The sequence below is a fragment of the Poecilia formosa genome, unplaced genomic scaffold, assembly GCF_000485575.1.
Source record: "Poecilia formosa unplaced genomic scaffold, Poecilia_formosa-5.1.2 Scaffold135, whole genome shotgun sequence".
NCBI classification, from domain to species: Eukaryota; Metazoa; Chordata; class Actinopteri; order Cyprinodontiformes; family Poeciliidae; genus Poecilia; species Poecilia formosa.
Genome location: NW_006800074.1, coordinates 627,058 through 641,229, shown reverse-complemented (window position 1 = coordinate 641,229; position 14,172 = coordinate 627,058). Strand labels below are relative to the sequence as shown.

At 36.1% G+C, this 14,172-nt stretch overlaps 1 protein-coding gene across 5 annotated transcripts in view; it reads right to left on the bottom strand.

Annotated features, from left to right (window-relative positions):
- The window catches only part of slc12a5b (solute carrier family 12 member 5b), a 31,300-nt gene extending 19,213 nt beyond the window's left edge, over positions 1-12,087 (bottom strand). For 2 of the 5 annotated variants that reach the window (XR_001663367.1, XM_016676553.1), the window contains exon 1: positions 11,062-11,980. Coding sequence is in view for 4 of the 5 variants with exons in the window: in XM_016676553.1 (XP_016532039.1) it covers positions 11,062-11,116 (55 nt within the window). In the remaining variant the exon portion in view is untranslated. Of the gene's footprint in view, positions 1-11,061 lie in introns of all 5 variants that reach the window. The other 3 variants (XM_016676556.1, XM_016676554.1, XM_016676555.1) reach the window with 3 other exon arrangements.
- Positions 12,088-14,172: the final 2,085 nt, after the last annotated feature.

The following is a 14,172-nucleotide window of genomic DNA, read 5'->3' as shown; positions in this document are numbered from 1 at the left end:
GAATTCCCAAAGCTGTAGCAGTATTACACGCTAATCTCTAAAGTAAAGGGGAAAGACAAATGCCAGCCAAACTGCTCTGACGCAGCTGGTAATCCTGTGAACCACGGATGGTTCAACAAAACACACATAGCCCGTCAAACGTTTTTTTTTTTTGTTTTATTTTGAAAAACTTTTTTAACTCTAGTAGCATTTCTAGTATTTTGATCGGCAAAAGAATAATTCTCGAAAGAGTGAAAAAATACATGACGATAGACGCTTTTCCCTTTGTAAGGAGATCCACAATGGGTTTTTATTTTTGAGCAAGTGTGCTGTAATCCCGCAATACACTGCTCTGCTTTCTAAATCTGCATTTTAACCTCACCCCTGCTCTTAGCTTTGAATAAAATCTGCTTTCGAAAGAATGCAACTTAACAATGCTTTATTAAATGCCTGCGTGCTTGTTTGAGTCGAAACAACAATGAGCGGGTGGGATTTGGTTTCTATTTGTGGAGTTTTCTGGTTTTCCAATAAAACGTCCAGTCTCTGATCTCATCACCAAATAACTTGTTTTCTGCATGTCAGGAAGTGAGAAGAAGGTCTAGCTCATCTGTGTTGCCTCATTTAATTATCTTGAAATGACGAGTTACCAGTTTTAGATGAAAGACATTTATTTGTCATGCATTACTCAAAACATTTATAATTATAAAGTGAAGGCTTTTGTCACTCGCTACATTATATTATGTTTATTTATTTATAATTGTATTTTTCTGACGATGCAAATGCTTCCTATTACAGACCACTACACATTGTCAAATTAAGTCCTTCCAACTGCATGATGAAAAATGTAAGGCTTCAGATTTATTTCTATAAAGATGCTAAAATGATCAAACAGACCTATTCCCATCAGCATCCTAATCCTAAAAAGTTGGCTGCCTGTGCGGATGAGAGTGGGAGAGAAAAGTAAATCTGATGGGACTTTATAGATCCATCCCTCTTTTATCCCATAACTGTCTTTCAAGCATTATTCTTCAAAATCGTTATTTTTGTCCAGTACTGATTTGTACCGCATCCACAATTCTCAAAATGTATGAAAAAAGGGTCAACTCAATATTTCCTGTAAAAAAAATCTTGTTCAAAAACAGGAAATTCCCAAAAGTTAAAAACTCATCAAAGGAACTCATGAGCTAAATGAATAAGTGACAAACCTTAAGTGTGTTTATTCAGATTTTATAACAAAGTCTGAACTACAACACATAGGAGTCATGAGTAATTATTTGATATCGAATAATTATCCATCTCCTTTGAGGGGATAAATGAATCCTCTGGGCTGCCGGTGCTGCAGTTGGTAGCACTGCTGCTTTGCAGCAAGAAGGTCCTGACTTTGAGTCCAGGCCTGGAGTCTTTCTGCATGGAGATTAGATGTTTACTCCATGCGTGCGTGGGTTCTCCCCTGATAGACTCCAGCTTATGGTAAGTTCGCTATTGCCATCGCTTACAAAGAATCTAATTAAATGTTAATGAGGTTCAGCTGCAATAGTGATTTGTTCATTTGCACCAGTTGTCTGAAGCCAGAGTTTACAAATGCTAATGATTAAGCTGGTCTAAGTGAACAAAGATATCATTCAGAAGAGAAGCACAAAAAAAAAAAAAAATCATCATTGCAAAGTGAAGGCAATCACTAATAGTTGAAGAAAATATGGAACTTCTTTATTTATTTTTATATGTAGAAGTTTCATTGACTGTAGAGAAGCTTCTGTGTGTACATTCATGTAAAAACTCCACCGAACTGCGATTCCTTCATTTTTGAGACCACTTCTTATTTGAGAGGGAAGCGACTCCCTTCATCCTCCTCCATCGAACCTCATAAGTGTATTTCTGCTCCTCGAATGGAAAACTGTGTAATATGTCTCGATGCTGTGTTTGCTACTCCTGAGGACAAAATGTTCTTAAAAACAAGATGTTTATAAAATATACCCAGACATCATATTTGGATGAAGGATTTGAGGCATTTGTTGCTTGTCTGAAAGCCACAACCTCTAATGCAGAAAATACCAGCTTTCCCTTTAGCGACTAATGTGAAGAACCCCAATAATGTGAAATACAGCTCAGAATCCCTCTGTGCAGCACGCTTACATGTGTTTCATTACAGCAAAAGCATATGGACTGAGCCTTTGCTTTGTCCCCAGACAAGCATATCTGCTTTTTAAACACCCTCTCAGATGCAAAGTGTTTTGTTCAGATAGTAAAACTGTTTTAAAATGACAGCAAATATTTTGACGCTATTACAAAAGTTAGTTTTGTATTGTATTTTATGTCATGGCACAAAGCAAAACTCCAGCTACACATCTTCACATCTTTGAGGAGCCAAAGTCAAGCAAACAATGATAATTTGTGCAGTTTACAATAATGGTAAAAAAAATAAAATAAAATAAAATAAAAAGCAAAGAATGTCATGGCTTGGTATTAAGTTGGACCCAATAGCAGACAGAATCTGAGATAGAAGGTGAAATGAAAGTCCTTTCACAACTAAAACATAAAACTTACAAAGTGGCACAAAGGGAACTGTGAAGTCAGCCCTGACAAGAGACAGGTGGCTGATGGGAAACAGGTCTGCACTTGTGTGGGAAGGCGCAACAGGCTGAGGAAGGGAGACTAATAAACACGAGGGAAGCTGCAGAGGACGTTCATAAACAATAAACCCAAAGAAAATATACTCCAGGGAAGCTAAATTCAAACACACAAAGAACAAAATGCAGGAATAAACTAAGAAATTAACTAATATGGAAGCACCTACAAGCTGACATAAATGAACTCCAATAAAAAAAAAAAGGTGAAATGTTTGGGTTTCTTTGCATTAAAAGTAGCTTTACTTAACTGTAGACCTGATCTGTAGTCTTGCTTTATTGCAATGTTTATCGCTCACTTTTGCTCTGAAATGCTAGAAAGACTTGACTCCCTGCAGACGTTTATCCTTGCTTTAAAAGGAAGTCATTCAGTCTATCACCTGAGGACATACAAAATCATCTCCATCTGTCCTAGGATTTTAGCTTGAATTCATAACCGACTCATAAAATAACCTAAAGCTTGCTGAGCACTCATGGAAGTCTTGTTTTTTATTTTTTTTTCCAGAAGTTACATGCTGGAGAAACACATAAGTCTCCACATTCAAAATATCATGTAATGAAATAAAAAAAGGAATATTTTTTTACCTTTAATTAAACCACAGAAAAAAATCAACAAAGGCGTTTAAAAAATATTAAAGAATAACTCATGTTGTAAAGCAAATTCAAAAGAACTATTTAAAATATGATCAAAATACGGAAAGAAAGATGAATTTCACAACATCCAAGTAAAACAGGATTAAATAAAAGACGTTAAGGATGTTATCCATTCTGGGTCCAGGACCTTCAATGCGGTATTGGGATCCTGTCGTCTGATCGCCTTAGACGAGACCCCCACATCTTGACAGACTGGTCTCCACTATGCTGTGTGTTCAGCACCTCGAGGCTTCCATTCAGTCCTGCAACACCATCATAATGTCTTTCAATGACACCCCACTGCAGTCTCAATGTTGGGAATGGTCTGACCCGCAGCTACAACTCTGCAGAGTTGATTTAACCCTTGTGCGTGCGAGGACTGAAGCAAACGTAGAGGACTATGGCAAATGATACAAGTTTTACGTGTGTGGGGTCGGTTGGACCCCATTTCTACATAAAAGGGTTAAAAAAAAGGCCCAGCAGAAACATATTTAGACTCTTCATAATAATGAAAAAATAAACTACGTCTCTCAAAAGCAGCTGGCGACATTCTGCCGAAGTTACATTGAAAGCAGCTGCACAGCAGCCAAGATGTCGGGTATGACAAACAAAAGCTTCCATTATGTCAAGGATTTCTCTTACACAGCAAACAGATGGAAAAAGGTACTCTGGTCAGACAAAACTCCCCCCAAAAACTTCCTAGCCTATATACTGAACACTGTGTGACTGAAAACTCACATTTCATACAAACAATCCCAACAGTTAAACACGGTGGTGGCAGCATCAGGCTGTTGGAATCTTTTCTAAAGCAGGAACAGGCAAGCTGGTCTGAGTTGATGGGAAGATAAATGGAGATCATTCTTGTAAGTTATAATACGGGAATGTTAAAAGTGGGTGAAAAAGTTCAAAGCCTTTTCACATTTAAAGTGGCATTCACCCAGTAAAATTCAGCTGAATTAAACAAATCGTTTTTTACATTTTTTAAAAAGTGCAATCATTTTTCGGTCAAATGTTGAACACCTTTGAACTATAAAGGTTTTAAACTGTGACTTGTGTTCAAGTCGCAGCAATTATTCTCCACCTGATGAACCTGAAACGAAATTCAGCTGCACTAGTAAGAATTTCATGGTATTTACACATTTATGCCTCTTATTTACAGGCAAGATCTGCAATGAAGTAATGAACAACTAAAATATCAATGTACAAAAGTATCAATCATTAAGATGTGGAGAAATATGAGGAGAAACTCCCCCCCACAAATTTCTCCAAAAATGATAAAAAAAAGACAAGACAAAAACGTGTCAGCAAGGCTACTCAGTACCTAAGCAGTTTCCATAAGGTTCTGTTTGTGTTCTGCAACAATCTCTTGTGTGTCGCATAGTAAGACTGGAGGAGTGTTTAAAGTCAAATTCAACAATTTTATACTTTTGCATTCTATAACCCCGCTACCATTAACTCTGCCTAGTACTTTCTTTAGGTGTGTTGTTCATGTATGAAAATGGTAAGAAGAGATCAGCTGATAAAGAGGATTTTTGCTGCAGAAGATGAAATGTTTGTACTGATGCCATGGCCGCTGTTCGGCCGCATCATGCAGACGAAAGGCAGTCCAGGGTGGAGATTTATACCCTTGATGTGACATGGTTATTAAAAAATGGACAGTCCATACCAGCTTTTTAAAGCTTAATAGGACACAGGCTCAGCAGGATTATCCAGCAGCTGCTGGAGTCCATAGAGGAACGCTGAAATGAACTTCTTCACGTGAGAGAAGAGCACCAATCAGCTTCGCGAAAGCGACACCAACATTCATTTTCACCTCACCCGCTGTAACCAGGAATTAAGGCTAATTCCATAAAGTGATTAATTTAATTTAATTTCATCGTCTCACTCACTCTTCTGCTGCCTGTTTGTGCTTGTCAGCCTCTAGAGGGGGCGGGGGGAGGGGGCAAAACGGGCACGGAGCTGCTTGTTAGATTTCAGAAAAACAGAACCAAGAAAAGGAAAGAATCATAAAAATTACAACTTCCATAAATGAAGCTCTGAATTATGATTTTAGGTATCCATTACACAGCTTTGGTCAACAATGTCCCATCACTGAGAGTTGACTGTTTGCATAAATGTACAGTTAAATTCACTTATATTCTTCCTTGTAGAATGTAGACATGACAAAAGAATATTTTTTGAACACATAAAAACATGCAATCTTATTTTTGTTGGTATTTATTGTGATAGAACAACATCAAATAGTGAATATATGTTAAGTGGCACTCTGAATTCATGGTTTTCAAACTTTGATATCCCTAAATAAAACCAAGTGCAACCAATCTGTATCAGAAGTTACAAATGTAATAAATCGAGTCCACTTGTGTAGTTTAATTTCAATATTAAACCGTCATATTAACAAAAACATCTGACGGCTTCAGAGGTTTGTTAGATTTGTGAACATTTGTGAACCAACAACATCATAACGACCAAGGGACAGATCAAGCAGGTCAGGAAAAAGTCACAGAGATACTTAAAGTCATCATAAAAAAACAGAAAGACGACAGCAGACCCCCCGAAACATGGTCTTCCATCTATACCGACAAGCTGACTAATTGGAATGAAAGGTGGTTCTGAATACGATTAAAAAAACACACTTTTCAGATGTTATTAAAAAAAATAATTAAAATGTTGTTTCGCTTCACAATTAGGCAATTCTCATAAATACGAGAGCCTTCGGTTGCACATTATGACACTGAGCCCACAATTATCCAAATGCCTGGCAAATTTAGATTAAAATTATAATCTTAAAGAAGTTTGTTTGTGAACAGAAATTGACTGGCATCTCTCAAACAACACTAAAAAAATGAAACAATAATTTTCTTCTTTCTAATAACATTTTGGTGAAAAAAAAAAAAATGCTTGTTTAAAATTATTCATACCCATAAACAATGGAAAAATCTTTGATCACAAAATACAGCAGTAAAAAAATCTTTCTATGATTGCTGACCAGTATGTTTCCACCGGTATGTGGACATTTTCTCTTATGTGCTGATTGAACTCCCAAGTGAGAAAAAAGATTTTCAGCAAATCCAAATCCATTTTATTTATAAAGCACATTTTAAAAACAATTTGTTTAACTACAGCGATCTACAGAACAAAAACAGGTCAAACCAAGACACAAATAATAGTTTCCACAAAGATTTTGGGGTTATGCTGTACGTAAACTATTTTTGTGTGTGTTAAATATAAAGTTTATTTTTAATTTTTAATTTTAGCTCTAACTGGAGCAAAAATAAAGATATTTCACATGTTTTTAAATTTATAGTACAACATTCTAACATTTTAGCCACAGTCAAAAGAAATATCACCTTTTTGTTGGTAAAATTTAAATAATTTTAGAACCAGGATCATTAATCTAATAGTTAACATGTTAAATCACCAAATCTGTTAAGTGGGCATACTTTCTTTTCGTAATCACAGTGCTTTCAAGAACTGCACATTAAATCTGAAATGTCCAATCCAAGTCAAATTTCAATTCAGTCTGAACTTAATCTCATCCTGCCATATAGTGACACAATTAATCTCATATTTGTAGCAAATGTGATGCAAATCTGTGACCTTTTAACATACGAATGATTTTTAAGAGTAAAATTACTTATAGCATAGTCACTAAATCGGCTTTAGAAAGAATTCTGTGTCCCATGACATTAAACATCATTTGGGAAATCATTGTCTACTTTTAAGGCTCTAAATCAGTGGAACACACTTCCAACTGACTGATAATCAACAAAGCCTTGGATGTTTCCAGACTGATGCGCGAGTCAAGGTGCATGTGTGGAGTCTTTTAGGATAGAGAAATTATTGTTTTGAAAATTGGTTTGAGATATTTTATGTGATTTTGACAATGTCACCGTTTGTTTGTAAACTTTTAGAGAACAAATCATTTTCTGCTCCAGTTCTATATTTTTTGTTTATATAAATATTATTATCTGTGAACAGCTGAAGTTTGCAAATACAGAAGGCAATACTTAAAACTGTTTATTTTATTGATTCAAACACAAAATGTACCTCACCATGCCAAGCTAACATTCACAGTCTTTTCTATCCCTGCTCTTTAGTGCTACAGCCAATCAGAGCAAAGGAAAGGATAATCCTGGATTGGTTAATTTGCAAACAGACATGTCAAGTAGCATTGATCGCAGGTATTTCAACTTTGTAAGCGACATTTTCTTTGAATGTTTTAGATATGCTCAACAAAAAGAAAATCTGCAAACAGGTAAATGTGTGAATTCTGACTTGTGGATAGGCAGGGTAATTTTGACTTCAAAATATACAACTGCACTAGTCTTTTTCAAGGATCAGAAGATGATAAAGCAGAAAACTTCAATAATTTTTTAAAATGTAAAACCTGAGTGTGTGAGTTAAAATTTTTTAATTGTGTTTCTTTAACACAAAGGCTGAAATATATCCACACATCCCCACTAAAATGTGTTTCTTTGCAAGTTGCACTTCGACCACATGTTTGTGTTTTCATAAATAAGCAAATATGATAATTCTGGACGGATATTTGACCTCTGTTCTTGGCAGGACTCATTTAAAATATATAAGGTTTGACCTTTTGCTTAAAACTTTGACCCAGTGTGGAAACGGTTAATTTTTAAAAGCACGATCAAATATAGAGTCTGACCAAAACATATTTTTAATAGATAGCATCAAGTGAATGTTGAAGTGATAGCTGAGTTCAGGCTGAATGAAGTTTTGCATTCAGGACAGTGACACGGACAAAACACACTGGTTCCTGACTGTAACCCAGAAGCAAAGAACGATGCTCGGGCTGCGCAAATGTGTCAGGTGGACAATCTTCATTAATGTATGGGCAATCAGACAGATTGATTCAGATTCAAACACCAGTGGATGATCTGACGACATCTGGCAAGCCAATTAAATCCATCTCAGTGAGGGCAGATGTATCAGACTAAGTTCAGCAGAACAGGCCAACATTTGCTTTTTTGCCATTTAACAGCCATTCTGTTAAATGGCTGTTGGCCATTTAACAGAAATGTGGCCAACAGTGTTGTTAAAGCTAACCAATTAACAGATTATTTCTCACTGTATAGAAACTGAAGTTTAATCCTGCTCATAAATTCCATTGAAGTTTAACTTTGACCTTTAATGTGGATTAAACAGATGAGATGTTGCATGTTTGATGGATAAAACTGGACATGAGGAAATTCATTTATTAATTTGTAGCAGATTTTTGTTTTGTACTTTCTTTTTTGTACGAAGCAAAATTCATCCAGAGCCTATCTTTACTGGAGAAGCATTAGGTTTAAAATATTTTTTATAATTTATATTGTATGTCTTAATATTTCCCTGTGAAATTGACCTATCCACAACATACCCTGCTTTTATTTCTTTTTTCAAGCAATTTGTTTAGTTTAATTGATTAGATTTGATAATTTTTCTGTATTAAAATTTTATGTATTTGAATTTAATTTAACCTATTTGTTTTGTTTAATTACTTTTCATTTTCTTTTTTGACTTAATAAAATGATCTTTTTTTATTTAATTCATTATTTATAGTGTTAAGTTTCTTTTATTTAGTTATATTTACTGATTTGATTTAATCACATTGTTTTAATTGTCATTTGAATTAAAATATATTTATATTTAGCTGATATATATATTTATTTATTTTCACAAACAAAAATTAAATAGTTTGTTTTGTTTACTAAAATTGACTTTAATTACTGTTATAGTAATTATGTTAAGTATTTTATAATCCAGTAATTTCCAGCTGTGTCTGCTGCTGCGTCAAGTTAGGAGTTATAGCCACTTTGATGAAAATATGAACAAAAATGATCACTGTTTAATTTAATTTCTAAGACTTTCTTTAATTCTTTAATTCCCCAGTAAAAAAAGAGAAAAATAGGAAAAAAAGAAAAAAATAGTTTCCCCTTAGAGCTAAGGATCACCTTTCCACCAAGTTTTATTTATTCTGTTCTTGTTTTGTTTTTTTCTATAGTGTTCTTGGATCCAGCAAGGTGGTTCTTGCTGGGTCCACATCACAAACTTCATTTAAAAAAATAAGAGTACGACAGACACTGAAAAAAAAAAAGACATCACAAAAAAGCCCATCTCACAAATAAAAATAAACAAAAGTACAGATCCTGAAAACAATGAGTTCATCTCATTCGAAAAAATCTTATAAATCCAAGGTCACATGCTGTACAATCACAACTTTATTTTGAAGCTTTAAGTCTAACAGTGAGACAAGATTACACTATTTACTCTCTATTGTTTGCCTGTAGTGGGCAAACAAGGGTGTGTCATCAGTGTCACACTGATGACACACCCTCATCACTGGTTTGGTTTCATCCTATATTTACACAATACTGGGACACCTGTCTTAACTTGAAGTGAAGCTGGGTTTAAATATGAATTCACTGGCATGGGGGGATTACGATAAAGTTCCTGCAGCTTTAAGAGAGAGTGGAAAATATAGAATAAAAAATATGTCCAAAGATCCATAAAGAGAGATAGAAAAATTATGTTTTCTAGAGTAAAAAAAAAAATATTTACAACACTTCAGTGTTAGACAAAGTGGTCTCAGCTGCATCACTGTGACTTAAACTGCTTTCAATAACTTACTCTGCAGTTCTGTTATGAAACATTAAATGAAGTTCCAGCAAAACAGTCAATGGACTATTTTATTATTGCACATTTCTAGTCATACTGACCACTCAAAAAAAATGTACACAAGAAAATATTCACCCATTTGCACAGACAAACACATTTACACACAGATATTGACTGGCAGGGAACTCAGTGCCTAGGAGCATATTGTCATGAGACAGGAAGAAGTTGTATTTGGTTCCCTCGGTATACTGTTAGGTCATTTTTGAATCATGTTTAGTTCCCTGTCTGTCATTGCTGTTTCCTTTCCCCTTCACTCAGTTCCCTCAGTACTGGCACTTCTCTGGTGTTCTGTGTTTCTTTGGGTTCACCAGCTCACCCACAGTGTGTGACAAACCTAAAGAGAGACTAAATGGCTTTTTCTTGAGATCGCTTTAATAAAATCACAATATATTGTGACTCCTTGGAACATCACTCCACTGCATAAATCCAACTTAAGTGAAAGAAATAGTGAGATGACTAAAGGCTTTTGCACCAAACAGTATTTGTAAAAGTACTTTCTGAGATCTATTTGTGTTGATAACGGCATATTTTTTTTATTACTCTATTATGCCACGTTTCCAAAAACTTTGGATGACAATTAAAGGCTTATATTCCTCAAGGGTGGGATTTTTTATTTCATTTTACACAAGATGGCTTAACAAAGTTGTTTCTGGCCTAGAGCTTCTTAAGTCAAGTACAAAAGTCAATTGTAGGCTATATAATGGTTGACAAAACAACCACACATAAAAAGGGGAGTAACACACAAGAACTCCTAAACCAAGGTTACAAGAACAAAATTAAAGCAAAGTACCAATGATATGTATGCAGCAGGAAAAAGACTGGTGCCCATTAAAGCTACATATATGTACTGTAACGCGAACTGAGTCTTCATTGAAGTGACATTTAAATCAATGTTTGTCTCCGCTCATCTAAAATTTACCCCCCAAATTGTTTGCTGCTCTTTTTTTAAATTATTGTTTTACACACCTAAAGGAAGCAGAAAAGTCCAGCTCTGGCCTGCATGTCCTATATATCTGATTCTTGTCCAATTAATCCACAACTCACACACAGAAGCAACTCTTTAAGCTCAAACTGATTCTCCCACAACACGGCTCAGTGACACATGTTCGTCTTACATCAGTCCATGACCGGTTTCGTCACTCACCCTGGCTGGTGGGTCCCCCTTCTCCCTCTTCACAGTCAGTCATGTTATTCTCCATCTCCTCTCCTCAGCAGGCAGGGAAACAAACTCTCAGCAGGTTGGAGCCAAAGATGAGACTTCTGCGTCCCTCCACGTATTTCTTTCCTCACTTTACAGATTTGTTTATTTTTTGTTGAAAGCTGTGCAAATTTTAAAGCTGTATCTTTGTGTTTTTTCTTATTTATTTATTTTTTTAACGTGCCTGATTTTCTCTGTCTCTCATCAGGAGGAGTCCAGAGAGACTGAGAGCCGCTGCAGGGGAGAGTGGATGCTGGTGCACGATGCCACTCACATGCACGCTCTTAGCCTCTGCGCGCCACTCACCTCCCAGTCAGTTTAAGCCTGGTGTCTAGATTCATCGTGTATTCAGGAGGTTTTTAACCCGCCCGCCCCCATCTCTTCCTCTCCGTCACGATCATCTCATCATGAGGGATTGAGAGGCAGAGTCGATACGCGTCAGATCTTGGAGCGCTGCCTCCTCAGATGAAGCATCTCTTTTGATGTGCTTTTCAGACAGAAGACCGTATTGCATATTGTCACTGTGTGTTCATCCCTCTCTCTTTTTCTATATTGCAACATTTCTCTATTATACTCATCTTCGTGGTCTTGGCCCATTATCTGTGAACTACCTGGAGGCTACACTTTGTAACTCAGTGAACTTAGCTCTCACTGATACCCCCTGCACCGGCTGAATTGTCTGGGAGTGCAAGCCGACTCCTGGAGTGCATGGGAGCCACTTCCCCAAAGTTTCTTATTTATTTAATGTTTAGTACTGCTTTAAAGCATTACAAGTAAATTTAGAGTGCAGTACCGGGAAACTGAACAACCTAAAACTTAATTTATTTGATTTATAGGGATTATTTTTTATCTACTTGAGGACTTCATAATATCCAGTGAAAATGCATTATTAGATAAATGCAAAGTTACATCGCCCGGCAGAATTAATGAATAAGTATTTGCAATTTATCCAGCCTCATTTATCTCGCTGACCTATGTTTACTGAGCTCAACTGATCCACACCACCTGCTTCACAATAAGGATGAAATGACCAAAACACTTCTGGCATTTAATGGATGAAATGAGAGAAAATGCTTTTTTTTTCTTTTTTTTTCTTTTATAATCTGTGGTTATTTGTTTGTTTGATGTTACATCACCATAAACTGCATGCATCTCTAGTCTGATGATCTCAGTTTGACAGCTGCTCATTTGACTAACAGAAACCAGCAACATTCATCTCCTCCTGGGATCGACTGCATCTAACTTTTCTCTGAACTAAACTTAGAGTAGACTCCAGATTTGGGATGACTGAGATTTCTCAATTTGAGAAACAAAGCCTTACATATATATTTTCATCTCTTAAAACTTTATCACATTTGTTATGCTACAACCACAAATGTTTTATTTTTTGGGGGGATTTTTCTGTCATGTTTGATGATTTATAAAAGCAGGTAGACAGTAAAAAGTTGAGTAAAATAGTTAAAAATACCTTAGATAATAACTTATAACTTAGAATAAAGAACTCAAATTTCAACTTAGTTTTATTGTATTAATTAAAAACAAAATAATGCACACAATGGAAAAGAATACATGGTTTTCTACATTTCCTACCGGAAAAGGTGTCATTTTATTTGGCATCCATCTCTCTGAGGTTTCCTCTATGAATACGTTAATTTAAGTACATAATACAGTTTTTCTGCAAAGGGATGAGAGGTTTGTTTGAGATCATTACTGGACAAACGGTGTCATTGAGATGAAGGACTTTTACTTAAAAAAAAGGAGTCAAGGGGGGAGGCAAATTTGGAGGAGCTGCAGAGATCTACAGCTCAGGTGAGAGAATCTTTTCTTGTCTCATTAACTATCAATCATAAGCTCCAATATTCTGACCTTTAAGGAAGAAAGACAAGTAGCCATTAAAAAAAAAAGCAAAACACAAAAGCAACAAAAAAAGTAAAACAAGCTTCTGCCTAAAGCCACACAGCAAACATGCAGTCAAAACTTGATTATTATATTGACCATATTTTAATCTGTTTCCTCTGGTATTTTAATGATTTCTCTTTGGTAATTAACTTAAAGTATCTGAGGATGGAAGAGCTACTTACCATCACCCTCATCTTTATCTCCCTCCACAGAGGTACAATTAATTTTGATCTTAACTCTAAACCACGTAAAACGCGACATTTACTTTAAAAAGTTTGAGGGCTTTACTTTGAAAGGCTAACAGAATCACTTCCTGCAGATCAACCTGTAATAAAAAAGGGGACTTTTATTCTAAATAAACTTTAGTTTGAAAAGCTGCTAGCATCCCCCTCCCGCATTAGTGCAATTCAGTTGATGTTGTGGTCATTGTTTTTATAATGTTGTCAGCAATGAAATACTGAAGACTTTCTCGAAGTATTTCTAAAACTTTTATTTGTAAGTCTAAATGATTTCCCTGTTTGCTTGTTTAGGCTCATTAGGGATTGTTGCTACTCTACCAAGGTAAATAGGACTGAATCTTCCTTTGAAACTCAGCTGAATGTTAGACTGAGCTTGTGGCACTGTGAGCACCGCAAACATCAAACGTTCATGTTAATCTAACTCGCTGTTCTCCTACCCTGTCAGTGAGAGTGGGTTGTTGGCTGCACTTTGATTGGCAGAAAGCCTGAGAGCCATCTTCATTTGGGCCAAGCGGCTTTAGGTCTTAACCCGCAGGCTCCTCCCTCCTCGCCTGCTGCTGCTGCTGCTGCTGCTACACATGTGGCTCTGACTACCACAGCTCTCAAACTCAATCATCCTGGTTGCCGGTTTACAAAAGCATGCAAGTGCATGCCGCTTCTCATATTTTTCTTTTTAAGGTAGTGAAAAAGGGGAAAATAAAGCATACACTGGCATGCGCATGAGCACACCTACAGACACCCTGGAGTGAACTTCCTGGTCGCCTAATCCCACAGATTAAGGCCATGGAGTGCTGGGATAAAATCCCCGTCTTCCTTTTCCTGATTGAGCTCAATTCTCAGTGATTTCAGTCAACTCCTGTGGTTGCTACGCATAAAAAACTATAGCTATTGTCTCACCAAATAATTATGGACCCTCATA